Source organism: Haliaeetus leucocephalus, unplaced genomic scaffold (assembly GCF_000737465.1).
Source record: "Haliaeetus leucocephalus isolate CR32 unplaced genomic scaffold, Haliaeetus_leucocephalus-4.0 Scaffold495, whole genome shotgun sequence".
NCBI lineage: Eukaryota > Metazoa > Chordata > Aves > Accipitriformes > Accipitridae > Haliaeetus > Haliaeetus leucocephalus.
In genome coordinates this window covers 8503672-8525093 of record NW_010972931.1, presented here as the reverse complement: position 1 = coordinate 8525093, position 21422 = coordinate 8503672, and the positions used below count along the sequence as shown (strand labels likewise).

The following is a 21422-nucleotide window of genomic DNA, read 5'->3' as shown; positions in this document are numbered from 1 at the left end:
TCAATGGCTGAGCATTAAGTTCTATCCTCGCTAAAATCAATGAGAATTTTTCCTAGACTTAATGGAATCATGATTGTCCCCATGTTTATTAATTGCTTTTCATGCAATAAAGTAAAATATGGACCATTTAACATAATTATATCCTACTACTCCACAGTATCCAGCTCAGGCCCAAGCTGCAACATTTAATTCCAGATATGGATTTTTATACTGTTCAAGTATGTACAGCCTTTAGCTCATTAGAATGTGATAAGCTAGATATAAAGATGGATCTGACTTCCCCCATTCTCAGGTTTGTCTGAACAGAAGAGTCTTGAGCTATGTTAACTTATGCAGATAGGCCCACGCGTCCTCTTCAAAACTGCAGAAAGTTAACATCTTTCCTAAGATTCTGTCAATCTTAGAGCTAAATTTGCTACATGTATTGGTCAGGAATCATGTAAGCTGAAGAATGGCACTCATTTGCACAAGCAGAAAATCTATCATCTGAGATCTCCCTGTTCTGTATTTGAAATTTCTTTATTCCTTGAAGCAGAAAGTGTCCCCATTGATTAGACAGAAAAGCCTAAATGTTCCTGACAATACAGTGTATTTGGATAATGCATAGATAAACATAACTCTCCACACATAAGGTCTGGTTTGCATGAAAGCCATGGACTCCTGCTCCCATGGTTGCTACATGTTCTCCTCTGAACTGTCAAGATTGGCTCTGATTCTCCTCTTGAACTGGTGTCAATAAAGGACAAATTAGTTCAATGACAGCAACACCCCACGGCAAAGACAGAATATGTAGTAACAGTTGAAAGCGTGCTGCTTACTGGATTTGAACCAACAGGAAAAAGTTTAGTGAGTTGTGCTTTGCATGTATACCTGCTTGTATTACTCAGATCAGAAAAAAGCCTGTGCTGCGAATGGCAGTCCTGTCTATGAATGTGCTTGTTACAGGGAGAAACAAGCACTCCAAGGGAGAAGACAACAATCATCAATTTTAAGATAAATATAATAGGTCTAGTGGTAGCTTTTGCCATCAGCAATGAGCACCTCTCTCAATTCTTACCCTTAGACATTTCCATATTGATGCAGCACCACAGAGTAATTCAGAAATGCCCAGACTAATTTGCTAAAAAATGCTGAGATTCTACACTCCTCCATGTCCAGGGAAATAACCTACCAAGCTGACCAACACCACTGAAACCTTTAAAATTATACACTGCAAGGGAGCATAACTGGAGGAGAAAAGAACATTTTGGTTGACTGGTCTTCTGTTTACATACGCATCACAACTCAGAGAAACAGTTCTTCATTTACCAAGGTTGATTTCTACATGGCAGTGGGAACTGCTGCTCAAGTATTTATTCCTCTGGTACTGAATCCCCTGGACTTTTATGGCTTCTTTTTCAAATCTGCCCCAAAAACTCCTTCCTACTTAAAAAACATGTCAGGATTTCACTGCACATTACTATGCATGGTGCCTGACTTAAAGGCCAATTCATTGTTGCTGTTGTTAGCATTAACATACCTCCTTGATACTTCACGTCTGGCATTCTTACCAAAAAGGAAGAACTATGAGTAAGCACAATTTTCAAAGGGTAGGGCCACTGTACATTTCTGGATGCTGTTATGCAGGGAAAAGTAGGTTGAGACAGAGAATCAATCAAAACATCTCTGTGGTGGTGAACTCTGGAGGGAATATTTTGACATTTCCAACTTCCTCCTACGTTTTGTTTAAAAAAAGAGAAAAAACACTATTTCACATAGTATCTAATGCTAATACTTCTTCTTCTCTGCCCTGCGATCTCCTACAAACTCATCTGTCAACTACAGGTATCTTTCATAAGTGAGATTCTTCCATTTCTGTGGCCTCTGTTCATCTCTCTATTGTGGTAACTCCCAACTTACCATACTCCCACCTGCTTGTAGTCATGTGGTGGAAGTCAGTCGGAGGAAACAGTTGGCCATAATTGAAGACTTGAAAGCATCACCTACAGTTCCCCAAGGGCAGGCACTCTTAGGTCTTTAACATAATGAAAAAAACAAAGCTTCAAAAAGACCTGCGTCTTTTTTTCTTTATCAGTGCTACTGAGTAAACTGGAATCCAGTAACTAATAAAACAGTTGTTTGTGCCTGTCCTCTTTCACAGCAATACAGTGGCATCCATTCTGTGTTTCCAGCACATTAAAAGGAGCATGCATCTTCAGACTTAGAAAACATGTCTTCATCAGCCCCCATAAAAACACTGTCATAGTCTTTGAATGAGTCAAATATTAGCATTTCTCATCTGCCAAGTACTTCGCAAATCAAGTATGTCTCAGACTGTCAGGCAGGTAGACAGACAGGTGTTGTCTTCATTTAAAAATAATGAAACATTGGAAGGATGAAAGTTTTGCCCAAGGTACCGTACTTACATACTAATCAGTCCTTTGGGCCTTGACTAGCAGGCTAGGCTCCAGACTTTTAGCACTTTTTTTATACCAGTCTAAATAAAATTCTGCACCTTTCTGTCACTGTTCACTGCACACTGATTTTCCTTTTTAATAAAAGTTTTGCAAACCAAACCAAAAAGTTGCTTCAGAAGCAAGAAGACCTCTTGTTCAGGTATGCGCGCAAAGGTTTTGCAGTGTCATTTAAAATCTACAGTTTGAGCTGTGATGGAGCTATTTGGAGAAAAAATAAGTTTCCTGAAAGTATTTCTGACATAATCAGAACCTGTCCTGATTATTTTCAAATTTTGTTTTCATCTGGAAAGCAATGAAAAAAATTAACTATCATCATGCATGAGAACAGATCTGCTGCTGGATGCTACAGAGCAGATATGTCCTCAGATAGCTGTGGTGCAAGACATGCAACAAACATTGGTGTTGGGTGATTTTAAATTACAGGAGCTTTTCATCTTTTCAAGAGATTTATCTTTGGTGTAACACTGTGAAATACCTTGTCAAATATACAAACTAGACTCCAAAGGACAGTCAGAACTTCTGTTGCAATGCAAGCCTTATTATGTTGCCTGTCACTCTCTGCATCTACACCAACAATATCTGCTGAACTGAAATACACATTTTAAAAAGATGGTTAGTTTTCATTTAGACTGCACACACAAGTGTTTTCTTGGTACCTTGATCAGTATCCACTTCTCATTTGACAACTTGAAATTTTTGGGGCACTTGATTTACAAAAGGGCACTAGCATGTTAAAAGGGGAAAATGAATACATGAATCTCATTTAAAAACTGAAGAATTAATAAATCAATTGGCAATGCAGTAAAATCAGCCAGCTGAACTAGAGGAGGTAGGGACTAAATCCTTAATCAAATTCACTCCTTGAGAGGTAAGGTTAACTTCAGACAAAAAGAAGTTCACAGGGAACATGAAGGATGCTTTACATACTAAGAAAACTAGATCTTTCTTTATAATTAAACTATATTCTTAGGAAAGGCTTAGGAAGAGATAAGGAGTTTATACTACAAATGTTACTAGGCTGGAAAGGGAAAAAGAGAGGAGCTAGTAGTAGAAAGGTGTTTGGAAGTTATCAGTACTTACTCTTCGTTGGTGTTGTTGCTATAGTTGACATTAAGCCTGGCAAAGGGCCAGTGACTGCAGTAAGTTAAGTAAAACACATTAAAAGAGTGTAAAGACTGTTGGTATTTCATACACGTGTTTACCAACATGACAGACCGACTTACTAGCTTCTCACATATGCACTGATAAGATTAGGAAGGTCAACTTTGACTGCAGTGGTAAGCCCCTTTGCATAACTATTTCAAGGCACCAGTTTCTTTTTACCATGTGCTTGGCATACACATTTGTGACCACATCTGATGTCTGAAGCTTGTTCTCAGGCATATTAGTGCATGGCAACATTTTTAGCCCTGTACTCATTTGGCTACTATTTTAAGCCTTCTTCAATCCTTTCAAGTCTTCTTCACAGATGCAGTGTCAAGGCTTGTGGATAAGTAACAAGCATACCTACCACTGCTGCAGAATTAAGCCTACATGATAGAACAACTGGGAGTTACTGTCACGTGGCAACAGTGTAAAACTGAGAAGGCAAGGATGGATACTCCCAAATTCGCTTTTCCTAATAGCCTTATAAAGAGGTCTTTTGGCCCAGGATCAATGTTGTCCCCTCTAATTACTTCGAATCTGCAGTTGTTACTGATCCAGACATCTGAAAAAACAGACAACAGTCTGGCTAATTCCACAAAATGTGCTTTTGAGCTGAATTTCTAAGGAGTAGATCAAGTGAAGATAATAAGGCTGTGCTGGACCACAACAAATCAAGGTAACCTGTATCATGCACAGCGCTTCGAAGGGTCTTGCTTTAATCTGTATTACTAGCTGAGATTTTGAAACAAATCAACTTATTATTTGCTTACCTACCAATCCTTAATTATGAAAAAAAAATACGGGAGTAATTCAAAGCATAATGCCAAACAGAACATCAACTTTTGTCTTAGGAACTAATTTTCCTCTTTTAGCTGGAGTTAAATTTAAAACACTGTATCATATATTTATAATGTAATAATAATTCATCAAGTCAGAAGACTGTAAAAACATAAAGATTTCTGTTGCAAGTCTCTGTTGTTTTATTAGAAAAATTTTAAGATAAGACTGAACCTGCCTTCCATACCAAAGACTGAGTATGTGCTAATAAGTTAAGTCAGCAGCCACAATATTTTCTCATTTCTGCATCAGAAGGCTTCTGTAATGTTAGCAGCTGAAATCCTGAGTAGGTGTAACAAAGCATGACACATTTTGCACAACTGTTTGTTTGGAGTTTCCTAACACTCACAGATAATGTGCATAACCTTAATGTCCTGAAAAGCCACAACTAGCTACATCCTAGATTCTTGAAATAAAAATTGCATTCACCCTCAGTAAAGAGGAATTTAGCAACATCCAGTTGAACAGGTAGCATATGATAAAATTCCAGTTCTGAGAAACCATTCTGCCTGAAGCAGCATGATCAAAGTCCTTTATTTCAAGACCTTTGCCACAGTACATTTGAGGGGGGAAGAGAAAGTCTGCTGAAAGCTGTAATACTTCAGTTATGTGAAGATTCCTGGGCAGCATTAGATACTCTGTTCATCTCCTATGCTAAGCTCCTTACCCTCTTCTCAAAATAAAGCTTACATCCTAATCACCAAGAAAATACCATAACCTCAGTTGTCTTTGTTTAAAGTATAAACACATCTTCTTACCTGTTTACTCCCCCAGGGCGCTCACAGATACCCAGAAAGGAGCGGATGTTACTTTGCCTACTGGACACCTCTATAAGCTCCGGCCCTCTGATACGTTCTAGGAAAGAATCAGGTCTTTGGTCTTCATGGTGCGTATGTCTTGTGGCCCATGACCTCACAGATAAGACAAATCGTGATAGCCTGCATGGAACAGACATACACATTGACTGAACCAGACAAGAACATCAGATGGCTTAAATCATCCCCACAAAGAGTGGCCCAGGAAGATTCTTCTCCACTTCTCCACCTGCCATGAAATTAAACTTGATGGATTAACTGTGTGAACCCAGTCACTTCCCACGACTTCATACATCACCTTTTGCAGTGGATCAGGAAAGTATCTCACACATCAGTTCCTAGTCCACTGTATCAGCACCACAGGAGCAACAGAAGAATATTCTTGCCAAGTGGGAGCAAACCAAGTGGTTGGGGTGGGGCAGTTGACTTCTGACAAACTTCTGACATTATGTGATAATGGGTGAATCCTGGACTGAAAGAATTAGGAGATACAAAATACTCACAGGATCACATGCTCAAGGGCTGGTACACACAGTGGAAAAAAAAAAGCTGAATAGTTGCTGAGGGAGGATGGACTTTGAAATAAGGAATGATAAAAATTCGGTCACTTTCCCTGTGATTTTAAAGAGTCTGTCTGCAGACATATTAATTGCCTATGACATATAAACCTGCTTATTGCACCAGAAGAACTATTTCCTCATCCTAAATTTCTAGCAGAGCACTGAGATAAGCAAAAAATCATGACAACATAATTAATTTATCACTGTATCATTATGTATCTTTTTCTCTACCCACTAATTCACATCATGAATCCCTACAGTGTTTTCTGTCAAAGTTCAAAAGGAAATATGTTTCTGAAGAATTGAAAATAATGGAGACTGAAATCTACAAAAGTGATTACATTTATTGCCCACACAATATATTGTATTATTTCCTATCAACAGTCTAGTTTGGACAAAAGTGGTGTAAATTCAGGTTTCCCAAACTTGGCCTTGAAAACAGCATAATGAAATCCTGAACAATGCTTAACTTCTTACAGAGACCTTGGGCTACTCAAGGAAAGCTCTTTACATTCTCTCTGCATCAGCTAGTATTACATATGCTCAGAATCCACAAAGAGGCTGATATGAACAATTTAAATCTTTTGGTAAAGTACATCTGCCTCTTGATTGCAGTTCTCAAGGGCCTAGCTACACCTCCTTATAGATCTTGCCCGGGTTCTCTCACACTGAAATAAAACAGACAAAAAAGGCAGGAATAATATCACATACCAGAAATTAGAAAAAGATATTTCTAGTTCTTTAGCACTATACCAAGACAGAATCATATAAATCATCTATGACTGCCAACAATTAAGAGAATCTGAAGCCTACCAAGAACACAAAAGTGCCACATAAAAGTCTGAGATTATTTAATAGATTCCTCACCCTATTCAAAACACACTGCATAAAGTTAAGCTACAGAATTTTTCTCTTTGCCTGAGCAGAACTCAGCTTTCACATAAGGAGCGGTATTGAAAACTACTAATATGGATGTTTTTACTTACATTAGAAAATAAAGCATTTTTATGAGACCTGTTAGTTAATAAGATTGAGAGCCTCTCTGTTTGAACAAATAGAATTTTCTGATTTCTGCCATGCTATATTATTTTAACTTTTTTTGTCCTTTACATCTCAAAGTAAGATACTCAGTGAAGTCCATCAAAAGCTCTTGTCTTAGGTCCTTAAGAATTTGCTTTCAAGAGGCATGTTATGTTACCATAATATTTAAATGCTAAGCATTCATGTTTTCATCACAGGCTTCCTTGTATATTCAGAGCATAATTAACTGTAGCTACACACATGTGTAATTCATACTATCCTGAAAAAGGGTAAAGAACAATATAAACAAAGATTAAAAAGGAAGTCCTCAATATGAGTTTATATATTCATGTGCTTCATGTTTACACAAATACACACCTATAAATGTTTTCCACCTAAAGCCAACTTCTTGCAGACTTTGTAATCTACACGCAGTGGTGTCACTATCTGACAACCAAACAGGGAAATACAAATTTATCCTCCACCACCCAAAAGGGTGAAGTGTAAACAACACTCTTTAAATGACTCTAGTTTTATAATAATTTTTTCTTTGCTCTTTGAAATCCACTATGCTTAAACTGAGTATGGCCTGTATTGTGTGTAACAATGGTATCTGAAGACAGAGCTCTCTAACCTCAGCTGGAAATATTTAAAGGAGACACAGTAAGTTTTTGAAGCTCCACTTTAGGTTTATGTTTAAGTCCCGGTAAAGTAAATGACTTAAGCAAATGGTTGACTTCAGTTTTGCTGACTAAGGCTCCCAATCCTTTATAAACATAACTGGATTCTAAAAACTGAGAGAAACACTTGCACTCCCAACACAAGGGCCCTTGTCTCCTCCCTTGCCAACATGGGAACAATCATCATGTCTTATTTGATAGGAAACAAGTATTGCATCAGCTATCAGCCAGAACGAAACACTTTACCCATTTACTTTATAGTCTGGCCTCACTTCATGCATTTCCTCAGCATTCAATATATTTTCAGATCTGATCATGTAAAAGTATTGATCATGTAATATTTTTTTGTATTCAGACTAATTTGTGTGAGCTCAAGGTTTTTATTAGAAATGAGTAATCAGAATCAAGGTCAAAAGCAGCTTCTGTTACTTTTTATAGACTTTTTTCAGCTGGACTCCATATATTTTCTTTGGAAAGTGATGGTTCTTACTTCGCCTCCAAATTGTGATCAGTCTCTTTCAACAAGTTAAACTTAATACTGGAAATGGTATTAGTTAGCATGTTACCTTGCCATTGCTCCGCTGCCTGTGAATGAGCTTGTCTGGGATTCATATACATGTCTTCCCTCCACAGAAATGACTCTCTGCAGTTCTGAAGATGCATCCTCACACAGTGAATGGGTTCTGCAAAAGCAAATATTTTTTTTTTAAGAATGCCATACAGCCTATAGCAGTCTTCCCCCATCTGATTCTTTCCACCACCACGTCAGGAAACAATGCAGTAAATTGTCCTCTTCCTAGTAATATGGCATCCATTTGATAAACCCATGAGCTTAGGCTATATTCCTACTTTTCTGGAACCATCCAACACCAAATGAAGTCAGTTGAGGCTCTGCCATCTGTTCCAGCAAGCTCAGAAGCTTACTCCTTACTGGTCAGTACTAGTCTAGTGTGCAGATACACAATTATGGGAAGCATGTTTTCTACTCTAACACCTTCTGTAAGGCATCAGCAACTTTCCTTCAACATGGAGTTCATCCCCAGGGGACTTTAAAAGGGACTGTCCACTGCTTTTTTCAGCGTTGTTCTCCTATACATTGTTTCAGTTTAACAGTCTGGAATTTCTACCAGTGCAGTTCCCATTTATAACTCAAAGCAAATACACATCTCTTTTTGCTTTCACTCTTGCTTGGACTGAGAGGGAAAACAGTGATTTTACAGTAGTTAGCCCTGAGCAGCACCACTGCTGTTCTTACCAGACTGTTGTCATCAGCTGCACAACTGCAGACCTAATGCTGCTTGCTTTGTACTTGAAACTTTACCTATTGCATAGCAAAACAGGCTACAGACCTTCAGGGCTGCTCTGGCAGCAATGAGATGAGGCACCTCAGGCTATTACCACACATGGAAAACACTGTAACAGCCCAGTTGTGCACAACTGCAGATAGCGATTATAAGGCTAAGCTACATGCAGTGTCTGCCAACTCCCGTGACTGTAAGACTACTTATTATCACTGAAATAATTAGCATTTGAGAAAAATAGATGAAATCTTAGCCTCATCTTTCAGTAACGGAGTTTTGAAATTGACTTCACTGGAACCTGGACTTTACCAGGGCTCACTTTGGGTTTTTTTATAAGACTCCTAGGGTTTTCTCTGTGTTTTTCATTCTTTAGTATTCACTTTTACAAGACTTTGTCACATCCACTAAGGATCATTTTTTTCCCCCCTTTTTAACGCAAACAAGAACTCTCACATGAGTCTGTTAATCTGTATTGCCAGGAAAACACTGACTATAATGATGCTTGCAGATCTTCATAAGAACTGGCAACAGCATTTTGAATGCCCACAAAAGGACAATTAGCAGCTCAATTTAGTGTGTACTCACAGCTGAGAAACTGACAAACAGAGAATTAAAACTTTATTATTTCTACACAAAGAACCATGCTAAAAAAGATAGGCTCTGATAGTCCCAGAATTCTCAACTTGTTAACTGTTTTCTTCTTCTCTTCTAATAAGAAGATACCAATAGACACCGCTTAGTATTGAAAAGCTTTTATAACCTAGTTTATGTTGTGGGTGCTGAGAATATTGTGGATGCCAAAGTTAACATGGCTTCTAGGGAAGGATGAACAAACTCATGGAACAGAAATCCATTACGGATTACCAGATACACAGAGCCCACATTCAGCTCAAGAAGTCTCCTGAGCTGGATGTTGGGAGAGTATTACAGGAAAGTATGTTGCAGATACTTGCAGTTTGCCTGCTTTTTTTTTCTTTTTTCTGGAGTATTGCATTTCATTTTTACAAATACAGCTTATGTATATCTGCCACAGGATCAGAAAACAATACATAAAGGACTCCGCCAGGCAACTCTTATGAAAGCACCTGTCTGATATTACACAGCAATTACAAACATTCCACATCAATTCACACAAATGCAAATCAAAAAGTAAATCTAAAATGAACTCTTCCTTCCATTATTATAACTCCCTATTATAAAACTCATATACCCATTCTTGACTTTCCTCAACCCTGTTCAGATAATACAAGAGGCCTTATTTGTCAGCTGGCTTTATATTGATGCAGAGGGACAGGCACAGATGGGGCTTTTGATGTTAACACCTTCAATGCATGTGGCATAGTTTTTACTTTATTTTCACAAAGACAGACTAATTCCCATCTGGACTCCATAAGGGTGTTTGCTATCTGCAGCGAAACAGTAACCACTGCCATTACTACCCAAAGGTGTTACATAGTCTGAAATCAACATGAGAAGAGAGCAGGTTACAAAGCAGAAACATCAGCAGATGATTGTGCCTCCTCAGCTTATGCTGAAAAATATTTTATTTCCCCAGAGGTAGCAATGTCACTATATCTTAGAGAAAACTCACTGCCACTGAGGCTTCTGCTCCATGCCTCTTCAGCTCTGTAAAGGCCAATTTATTCCCATGTTTTCAAGGTATCTAGTGGAATAAGCTCTGGGAAGGGTACATTTACAGCACCTGCTCTGTGCCTGTCCCTTGCCTTAACTTGATTTAGCTCTAAATTTGCACAAAGATCTTCAAGAAAACCCTAGAAGACCATTTTCACCTAAAATGCAAATAAACCAGAATTTTCATTTAGTAGTAATTGTTTTGAAGTTCTGATCAGTTAAACAGGAATTGCTGAAGCCATTTTGAGTAATGACTATGAGCCAGACTTCAAGGGCAGGATTTGGCTCCAGATGGCAGTGACCTAAATTAGGGTGTCTAATATAAGCCGAGTATCTAAGTTCCCATTACAGTCAATTGCCATCTTAGGGCTTGATTCAGTTGCCTCAATACAGGAGTTTAGTACCATTTGGAATACCTCAAAACACTTTATTTGACCTCTCCAGAGCACACAGGTCTCACCTCATATCCACTAGCCCCAGCTAAATGCTTCAGATACTCTATGGTATCTCAAATAGCTTTAGATGCCTATTTTAGGCAACTAAATACCCTCATAATCAACAGAGCCAAATGAGCCTGAAGAACTATTCAACTTCAGGGTAAGCTGAACAGTTCCTTAGGCACCACTGACTATTAGTACTGACTACATCTCCACTGATGACAGCAGGAACTTAGACACCTACTCACAAAAAGACACTGAAATCCAGATGTCTACAAGACACAGCTGAATTCTACTTCCCAACTTCTAGATAGCCAACCTGTGTCTATAAGCTAATGTGCTGCCTGTCCTATTTGAGCTGTTTCTGTACAGAGGCTGGATTTTAAAAATGAAGACTCCTTTGTTATTTTTTGTTTTGTTGATTTTTGTTTTAACAAAATGAACCAACTTTATAGTACACTACACTGTAAGAATATGGGCACATGAATCACCTACTCCAGCATAACTGAGAATGACAGTTTAAAGATCACTACCAGTTTTCTGTTAACTCCTGCAGTGAATGCTTTTTCTTGGTAATACCTCATTCCACAGCAGAAAAGTACTTAAGCACATCCTTAGCCTTAAGCATAAATTTAACACCCACTGACCTTAATGAGAACTAAGTATGTGCTTAATTGCTTTGTTGAACTATAGTCAACAGGAGTTGGAAGAAGATAAAGGCAAAGGAAAAATGCTGCTACTCTAGGAAACCTGGGTTTCTTCCAATGTCTATAGTTGTATATTGTGCTACAAGACAAAGAAGGGCCAAAATTTTAGATGGGATCTATCTTTTGGTACAGACATATTCTAAAACAAATCTGAATTTAAAAAACGTGTTTCGGAATTCTTTGGTATTACAAAGGTATTGTATATACTTACTAGCAATCACTTCAGCAATCCAAAAACCATAAATAGGAGATTTCCTTTAGAGAGTAAGATTGTATCTTTTTACTCATCTATGAACTCCTGTAATTAATGCTGATAACAACAAACTTTTTTCGCTATATCTGTCATAAGCAAGTCATTGCCTCTGAAACTGCATATGACTGCAGCGATTTAATTCTACATTTAAACCTTTATAAACACACTCTCACATCCCTGCCAGTAATTCCATTCTGTGAGCTGCCAATCACTGATACCCTCTACAAAAACAACATTAAAAAAAGGAAAGGAAGAGGGTCATTTTGATCTGTGTTTTCACTGTTTCTAAGGTATCATTGTAAATGGAGACAAAGGGACACGGCTCTTGCAAATCTCCCTAAGGAGACCATGGGGTAATATAACTAAGTCAAGCAAGCCATACTGTGCAGAATAAAAGCAGCTCCATTTTCACCAGTGTAGGTACACCTACATGACAGAAGGTATCATGTAAGCAAAGCAGAAAGAAAAAAAAGGACCGATTCAAACAGGACAGTGATCACATCCATACTAGATGCTAGGGGCATGCAATCCAAAATTATCATAATGCAGGCAGTCCTATGCAGGATTTTGCATAGCAGGATTTTAAGTGCTCTAGGCTGGGTACACATTTGAACAGCAAGAGACAGTCTGACGAGGTCCACATAATGGAGGTGGTTGACCATAGCAAGCCAGAAGCAGAACACTTTTCCCAGTCTGTACAGGTGCTGTGGATCATCAGACACTTTCCTGCAGGCCCAGCAGGGTTTGCCCAGACTAGACAAATGACTGGTACTACATAAAATCTAAGTGCAAGCTCACTGGCACATTTTTAAACAGCCACTTTAAAACTATCAAAACAGAGAAAGGTGAATGTAAAGAAACTATTACAGTTCCACCATACAGTGAGAGACTCTGAAAACCCAGTACAAAAATGTTGATATTCTTCATACACTACAAATATTCCCTATCACAAGAACTAGGCGATCTGCAGAGGTTACTTTTAAAAAAAAAACTTCTGAGGCTTTTCACTGCATGGCACTGGAAGGATCACTTTTACTCTAAATCCCACAGACTCTGTGGGAAGCACAGACCCTGCTATCTGCGTGGTGACTTGAGAAAGAGGTTTCTCCTTAATGAGTTGGTGTAATTCCCACTGATGTGAAAATGGGCTTTATTCCTGAGGTAACACAGATTCTGGTTCTAAAACTGCAAGCCATGACAACCTTCCTGTTGCTGTCTCTTCGGTACTTTGAATATAAATTGTTAAGTCAGTTAAGTGCACTGGGTCAACAATATCATGATATAACACTCCCATAATGCAGAGCTAGAGGAATGCCACAAATTATGCAGCAATCTGTCCTCTCAACTGTGACGAAAGGAATATATTACCTGATACAGCCGTTTTCAATCCTTTCAATATCTTCATCAGGAGTCCTGAGAGACAGTCTGTGCATACCAGCGTAGGAGTGCTGGGTGTTGATTTTTGCCATTTTGCTTTACATATCAACATCTAAATGACAGCTGAAACAGGGGAAAAAAAAAAAACATTTTGTGAAGGCTGCAAAAGAAATGTGCTCAGCCCTTAAAAAGAGCAATTTATTAAAACAATGGAACAGCAGAAATTAAATTCAATCATTTGAAGAATAGCCAGTGATATTTACACACACAATATGATACCTATTTCTTGATTTATTTACACTAGACAGAAAAAAGTGCTAGTAAAAGTGTAACAAAGAAAATTCATCATGACCAAAGAAAAGGGTTACATGATGCTATATTCTTTTTAGTCTCTGGACTTTCTGAATACCTAAACTCTCATACCTATTATCCATAGTGAAATTACATTTAAAAACTCATTAAAAGAAGTTTAGAGTTAGGAAGCCAATCAAAAAAAGCTAGGTAATACATGTGCTATGACAACCCATTCCACTTTGAGTTGATCCCCTTTTGCTAATTTTATCTATTTTATGATTAAGTTTTTTATTCTGAGAATGCATATTAACCAAGCAGATAATTAATGAAATGTATCCTTCAGCTTAATATATGCCATGCATTAATTCTATATTATCTAAACTCTGCACTAAACACATACTAGGGGGTTTTTTTCCCATTTATTTCCATAAGTCATTTTTATTATACTGCCTTAAGACAAGCTCTGTTAAGATATTTACCAGCCCAGCTCCTATAAGTTTTAGGAAATTTACCTAAATTACTTTCCAGATTTGGTCTTCAATGCCTTACCAAATTCATATTACATCTATCACCTGCAAAACAAGTTTTAAGACTCAAGACAAGTGTCTAAAAAATGAGGGACTGAAAGACTTCCAGTGAAAGCTTTGAATTTTGAAACGTTTTTTTTAATAGGATATGAAACCAAACACTATTTTGGATGAAAAACTAGCTTCTTAGAAGACGGAAAACAAGAATGGGATTAAACAGTCACCTTCACCACTACAAAAGTTTAAGAACAATATTCCTCAGGGTTCCATAGGAAAACCTCTCATTAATGATGCTGACAAAAAGAAGGAGCAGTGAGACAAGAAGATCTCAGGATGGCAAAAAGTACTATAGGCAGGAGAAAGAAGTGGAGTGCAAGGAAATTCAGGGTGATCCACATCAACTAGATCAACTTCTCAATTTGACGGCAAGTGACGTGCAATGTAGGCAAATGGAAAGCAATGAATAGAGATGAAAAGCATGTAAACTACTGCCTTACATGCTTCCAAATTAACCGTATGCTCTCAGAAAAGGAACCTGAACACTACATACGTACAGCTCAGGGAAACACCCTGCTCAGTACCGGGCAGGCTTGCTGACACAATAGCTAATGATGTACATATGGAAAGCATTCATGACACAAAGAACACTAAAACTGCTCCATGAAACAACAGGGTGGACTTATCTGGAACACTATTAGTCCTTCTCTCAAACAGAAAGATACTGCAGAATAAAAGCATGCCATGCTTAAGGACATAGAAAAGGGAGAGAAAGAAAAATGGGGCTTGCTCACCCTAGAAAGGCAAAGAATAAGAAGCTATAAAATAAAAACATGCGGGCAAAATTGGAGCTTGTTTCAGAGCCCTTACAATTACTTCAGCTGTAAAATCCAGATTCAATATACAATGTGGTCTGAACTCTTATTCTGCACTAGACTGAAGGAAAGGAGGAGGTAAAATTTTCACAGAAATACAACCCTACTATTATGCAATAAAATACATTAATATATTTTTGGAAGGAGGTAGGGAGAATGGATGAAGGTTCATTATTAAATTATGCCACGCATGCCCACCTGTAGTAGAGAGAGACACAGAACACAGGACTGGTAGAAATAAATAATGCAGTAATTTTGGTACAGCTCACATGGTGAGACCTCCTGAAGCAACATGGTTTGGCCCTGCATGAAGCACATAAAATTCTGACACATTACTGGCTATCTCATAAAGGAGAAATACTTGTTCCTTCTAGGCCTCCAAGATTCCTAATGATAAATGTGTTTAACCGTCTACGGAGGAGATCAGCATTTCAAAACTGGATCCAAAATCTGGCAAGTGACTGACTAGGGAGCAACTTAAAATGAGCACGGAGCTATCAGGAGTCAACCAGCAGGAAAACGCTGCAGAGTCATAAGACTCTGCAAACACCTTTTGCAGGGCCCCAGAGAGACAGCTCCAGCTAGCTGGGATCTACAATCCTAAAACTGCCACTAAAAGCTGGTGCTTACAAGATGGTTTTAAGAACTGAGTAGAGCTCAGCTTTGTATTTAAAAACATAGTTGTTACAGTAGTGTCGTGGGTTGCCCTTGGCTGGCTGTCAGACACCCACCCAGCCACTCTCTCACTCCCCCTTCTCAGCAGGCCAGCAGGAGAAAGTAAGATGAGAAAGCTCATGAGTCGAGATAAGGACTGTAAGATCACTTACCAATTATCATCACAGGCAAAACAGACTTGAGTTGGGGAAAAGTAAAATAGAGTTGGATGGTGAGAAACAAAGACAAAAACACTTCGCCCCCTCTTTTTTTCCCCAGATTCAACTTCACTCCTACATTCCCAACTCCTCCACCTCCTCCACCCTGCCCAGCAGTGCAGAGGTGGGGAATGGGGGATTGTGGTCAGTCCATAATGCTTCCTCTCTGCCGTACCTTCCTCCTCACACCATTCCACTGCTCCAGCCTGGGTCCTTCCTACAGGCTGCCATCCTTCAGGAACTGCTCCACTGTGGGTCCATCCATGGGCTACAGTCCTTCAGGGTAAACCTGCTCCAGTGTGGGTCCTCCATGGGCCACAGTTCCTGTCAGGAGAACCTGTTCCTGCATGGACTCCTGTCCACTGGCTGCAGTTTCCTTCAGGAAATAGCTACTTGGTCCACTGTGGAGTCCTCCACAGTGGATATCTGCTCCAGTATGGTCCTCTCCCTGGATGCAGGGGAATCTCTGCTCCAGGGCCTGGAACAACACCTCCTCTCCTTCTTCTCTGACCTTGGTATCTGCAGAGTTGTTTCTCACGCTTTTTTCCGTCACTCCTCACACACTGTCTGTGAGGCATTTTACCCTTTCTTAAATACGTTGTCCCAGAGGTGCTACCAGTGTCTCCTGGTGCTGACAACGGACATTCCTGCTGCTGCTCTGGTATGTGTTCTCAGAGCACTGCAAATCCATGAGAAAGCCCAGAGGGGCTCAGCTGTGCCTTGTGGTGGGTCCACTGGAGCTGTCTGGCAGTGGCTGTGTCTGGCACAGGCAGCCCCTGGCTTCTCCTCACAGAGGTCACCCCTGCAGCCCTCCTGCCAGAGCCTGGGCACCTGCCCCCAATGCAAGTTTTACCCTCAGTGTAATTACTAGCTTTAAATATTCAGAGCAGAGAGTGTACTTCAAAGATAATGGAGATTTTATAAAAGGCAGAAATCTACTTGCATTGGGTGCGGGTGAAAGAAAACAAGTCTGAAAAATCTATGTTGGCCACTTAAAACAGGCATTTAGCTCACAAGCAATTTAATGACAGACAGACAGATAGTCCTTTGAGCCTGAATCTAGTTACCCAGTTTTAGGCAACCAAATTGGAGAACTGGATCCTTAAAGTATCCTTGTAATTTTTAATGTTCCAGAACTAAGCGACTTATCTTTAAGCACACCAAGTCAAACTACAGAAAACAAAAACTGCCTCAGGTTGAAGAATTTTCCAGTGTCTGACAGCAAAATAAAACTTATCTGAAACAATCCTAGCTCTTGAAAGACTGACATCTTTACCAATGACTTAACATGCTTTCTCACTTAGTATTTCTTTCCTTGCTAGCAATTGTACTAACCTCAAAGAGATGAATAATAATTCCACACTCAAGGATATTGCTTTTCAGCACATAAATCATTGAAACTAGAGCTAAATGAGAAAGACGTATTATCCTACTAAAAATAAAACAAATTATACATTAGTGAGAGCTCTCCCTACTCCAAATGCAAATAGTTCACGTACTCTTTTATCCTCTTCCTTTTGGATTCAATAGCAACTGATGTTTTGTGTCAAATTATTTTATATGCACTGTCTGGTATAAAAGACCTGTTTTATCAAGACAGCCAGTTGCTTGACAACAAATACAAGTTCAAGTAAAATACGAAAACTTCAGGTTCACATAAGCATTTCCTAATTTTGCAAATCAGGTATGAAGGCTGCAGTATCTAAATTTTAGGAGCTGTACCATACAGTGGATTTCCTACAGAAGGCATGCAGAAAATCAGGTACCCAGGAATAAGGCACTGAGAAGGAAGCTACATATGCCAGCCAATACTAAATGACTGAATCTAAAATGGGAGACTGAAAATAAATGGGCATCTAACTCCAGGCCAAAAGGAGGTGGCACCCAGTTCACAGCCATAACTCCCCCCTTTCTCAAGTCTATTCACCCATTTGCAGCAAATTGCATTGTGCTTAGGAGCTGTACCTCAAAAATGAGAAACTTTTCAAGTCTGCTTCAAATTAAGCAAGCCAAAATGACTTTTCCCCCTTTCTCTGGAGCCTCCAACCAATAGATGATGGGATACACTCACACATACTTTCTCATGGATTTGCAGTGCTCTGAGAACACATACCAGAGCAGCAGCAGGCATGTCTGTTGTCAGCACCCACTGCAATCTGGACACACTCAAGGCCTCTGAGCTGCTTCCTAGCCTAGGTTTCAGATGATTTTGCACATGCATAGTACCAAAAAAACCCCAACACACAGGCACACACTTAAATATTACAAATTATATCAAACTTAGGAAGTTGTTGGCTATCAGCTAAGCCACCAAAATGAACTGTGTAGCCTGTCAAACATCCATGAAAGAAGTTTGAATCACTATAGTCTCCCTCACAAGAGCATTGAGAGTTCACATTTGGTCTACTCTAGCAGTTCCCCTTTTGGGTAGAATATGTTAACTCACCCTAACTTAATTCAAAATTGTTAACCAAACAAATATTAATACTTCTGATATGAAGTAAATGTAGTTGTTTATCAAGCTATGATGGCAGATCAAGCTGTTTAATGCCACCACTTAATATTCTTATTTATTTAGATTAAAAGAACTACAGACAGAAAATATGGCAGAATTCAAAAAACAGTTTTTCAAGGTGAAATATCTACCACTGTCACAAAGTAAAAGGTGACTGTACATATGATTTCATAATGGAACTTATGTATTTGTGTAGTTGGTAATACACTGTTGTTCTTGAGGCTTTCAACAACATTTTACTTACTGTTATGCAGTGATAAGCTGCATAGGATCACTTACATCATTTTAGTTAAGACACGTTCCAAATCCTCACACAGCCTCTCAGGTTCAACCCTGGTAAGTCTTTGGGATTTATTTTGGGATTTGACCTCCACCTACATGATCCTTGTTACATCACTTCATAATGGTTGTACATCAGCTGTACTGTTGTGTATGTTACTTGTGACAGTCTGCAGTTCCGATATATCAACCAGTACAGGCAACAAACGGACTTCAAAGACTGGACACTGGATCTTTAAGCAACTATGTGATTTGAAGACAAGGTCCAACTTTTTTCTTCAATGATTTGGAGGTTTATAAATTAACCTGCAGATTCAACTCTGGCACACTCTCGTGGAAATCAGCTTTGTATAAGGGCTACTGGATTGAGCCCAAGGGGTTCAAAAAATAATAAGCAGGCTGCACCACCTTACCCGCATGAATCATTATGCATAACAGTTTAAATCAACAATTCTTAAATCCTATGACTTCTTTAAAAGTACACTTTTCAAATTGTATTACTCTCTGCTACGTCATATTGCATTTTCCATAGTCTGTGGGCACTGATACCTCGTGAAAATGCACATAATTTATATGCATAGCCTTGTAACCTCAGTACTAAAGATGTGTCAAACAAATACACTACCTCTCACAGGTAGTCCAGGATGTGCGCATACTACACACAACACTGCATATTCATGTATGCATAATTTATAGTTTTAGAATTAAATGAATATGATTATCCTTGATCCATTTGATGGTTGAGTCCCTGGCAACTTGTAGTAGCAAAATAATCTTTTAAATAAATTGAATTATTTGGACTGAGTTTCCCTTCTGTTATCTATGAACTATTAGCAATACAGTTCAATTTTCTAAGATCTACTGAATTTTTTTGCAGACCATTTTCTATGAGTGTATTATTTTTAAGACTGGGAACTGTTCAGGAGAAACTAGCTGTGTATATTGACCACAACACTGTAAATTAAAACACAGTAAATTACAAACTACAGTTGACTGGACAACCAAGTCACATCGTGTTGTTTCTGTTGCTAATATGGGTTAACATCAAGCAGGTATCCATGTTTCTATACAGCAAATAAGCTCTGTGCGAGGCTTCTGTCTAAAATTTACCAGTTCTGCCAACGTCTCTGTCAGTGCATTAATTTGCCAAGGAAACTCTTAAAAGTGAACATAACAAGGGCATGAACACAGCTAAAACACAGCAGGTTTACATTCCCAAATGAGTATCTATAAAATACATAGGTATATGTTTACATGTGTGCACATGCATACATGTGAATGTTACCCATTCAAATTCACTCCCTGCCCACTTTACGTAAACTATCACAGCCATCCCATTTGGCTAGGGAAAGAAAACTCTAGAGGCAATTTGTGTCACGTTTCACATGCAGTAACAAGGCATTCAAGGCATTCGAGCAAAGAGGATTTAAGAGATGCTAATGAAAAGAGATGGCAACATTGGATAAGGCTGCAGGGTAATGTGCTGAACCCAAGTGACAGAGCTTGGGTGCAAATTGGATGAAAAAGACTGGGATGCATAGACGTATACAGAAGGCAAAGCTGAGAGATGCTGACATGGAAGGGTGGTGTATAATTTTTTTAAAGCTGATGTGCTCTTCCCTCAAGTCATTCACTGCTTGTTTACCATGACTACCCTTGCTGATTAGACATCCTTACAGTCCCATTATCATCTGCACCATGTATTTTCCTAATCAGGTGGTTTTAGCACGCATACTCAAAGAAAACGACATAAAAGATATCAGAGAAAAAAAAATAACTGTGCCAACTGAAGGCAAAGTCATGCTATTTCAAAAACGCTATTTCAACATCTGAAACTACAATTTACTTAGTTGTAACAATGAAAATTACAGATTTTAAATACAACAGCCCTCTCACTACTTGCTTTGAATGTAACAACTCTCAATCTGGAAAACAGAATACCGTAAAAAAGTGTCCTCCACTACCCAGTACCAACATTTACATTTAACATAATTTCTTGAGATTTAAAGTAACCTTCATGTCATTTTTCCTTGTCTTCTCTTAGCAAGTGAGTGGACTGTGCATTAGAGAAAGACACTGATTATAGTCATTATTGTATCATCTTGCACATTCTTAGGCACGCTATGGCCTGGTTTACACTACACAAGTTTTGCAAAAGATGTCATATTGCTAAAAACAAGGTCAGTTTAGCAGGAGCACCAGGAATCCCAGGAAGGTTATTTCCTTTCACTGCTCTTCTAGTATTTGCTAGCATTTTCTTCAGATAGGGTTTGACAACCTCATGCTTATACCACAGGCACCAGACAGCAAAGAAGTTAAGAGATACATGGATCAAACCGTTAAAGCTAAGCCTCAGTCGACAGGAGTGGGGCAAGTCCCCTCGGCTCCGCTTCTGTATGGATTTGTGTCCTGAATCCAATTTAATTGTGGATACACGGATCTCTGTGTCAATTAATCAAATTAACGCTTTTCTTTGGGGGAAAAAAAAAAAAAGAAAAAGGAAAAAAAGAGCTCCTAAGTTGTGTTTCCATCTCAAGCTTTTCAGTTAAGGTTCGGAACTGAAGCCGGATGCAGGACATGATCCCACTCTCATGGGCCCAAACAGAAACGGAGGCTTGCTGCCTCTTCTTTCAGACTCACCTTCCCACGCTTTCCTCCGCAGCATCCGAATTCAGAAACTCTGCCTGCCTGAACGCAAGCGCTTCGGGGCCCTTATCCTTAAGCAACACTGACAGACAGGCAGTGCTGCCCTTCCCCGAGGCGGTTTCGGTCCGGAGCCCGCTCCCGGCCCGCGGCGCCGGGAAGCCCCGGCAGCGCCTGCCCTCCCCGGCGGGGCGGCCCG

At 39.2% G+C, this 21422-nt stretch overlaps 1 protein-coding gene across 3 annotated transcripts in view; it reads right to left on the bottom strand.

The window, feature by feature from the left end:
- Nucleotides 1-21391, bottom strand: part of CNGA3 (cyclic nucleotide gated channel alpha 3) — a 30969-nt gene extending 9578 nt beyond the window's left edge. For all 3 annotated transcript variants that reach the window (XR_774889.1, XM_010575776.1, XM_010575775.1), the window contains exons 1-4: nucleotides 21221-21391; nucleotides 13213-13350; nucleotides 8081-8197; nucleotides 5198-5377 (exon numbers count right to left, since the gene is read on the bottom strand). Coding sequence is in view for 2 of the 3 variants with exons in the window: in XM_010575776.1 (XP_010574078.1) it covers nucleotides 5198-5377; nucleotides 8081-8197; nucleotides 13213-13313 (398 nt within the window). In the remaining variant the exon portion in view is untranslated. The remainder of the gene's footprint in view (nucleotides 1-5197; nucleotides 5378-8080; nucleotides 8198-13212; nucleotides 13351-21220) is intronic.
- Between the last annotated feature and the right edge of the window lie 31 nt (nucleotides 21392-21422).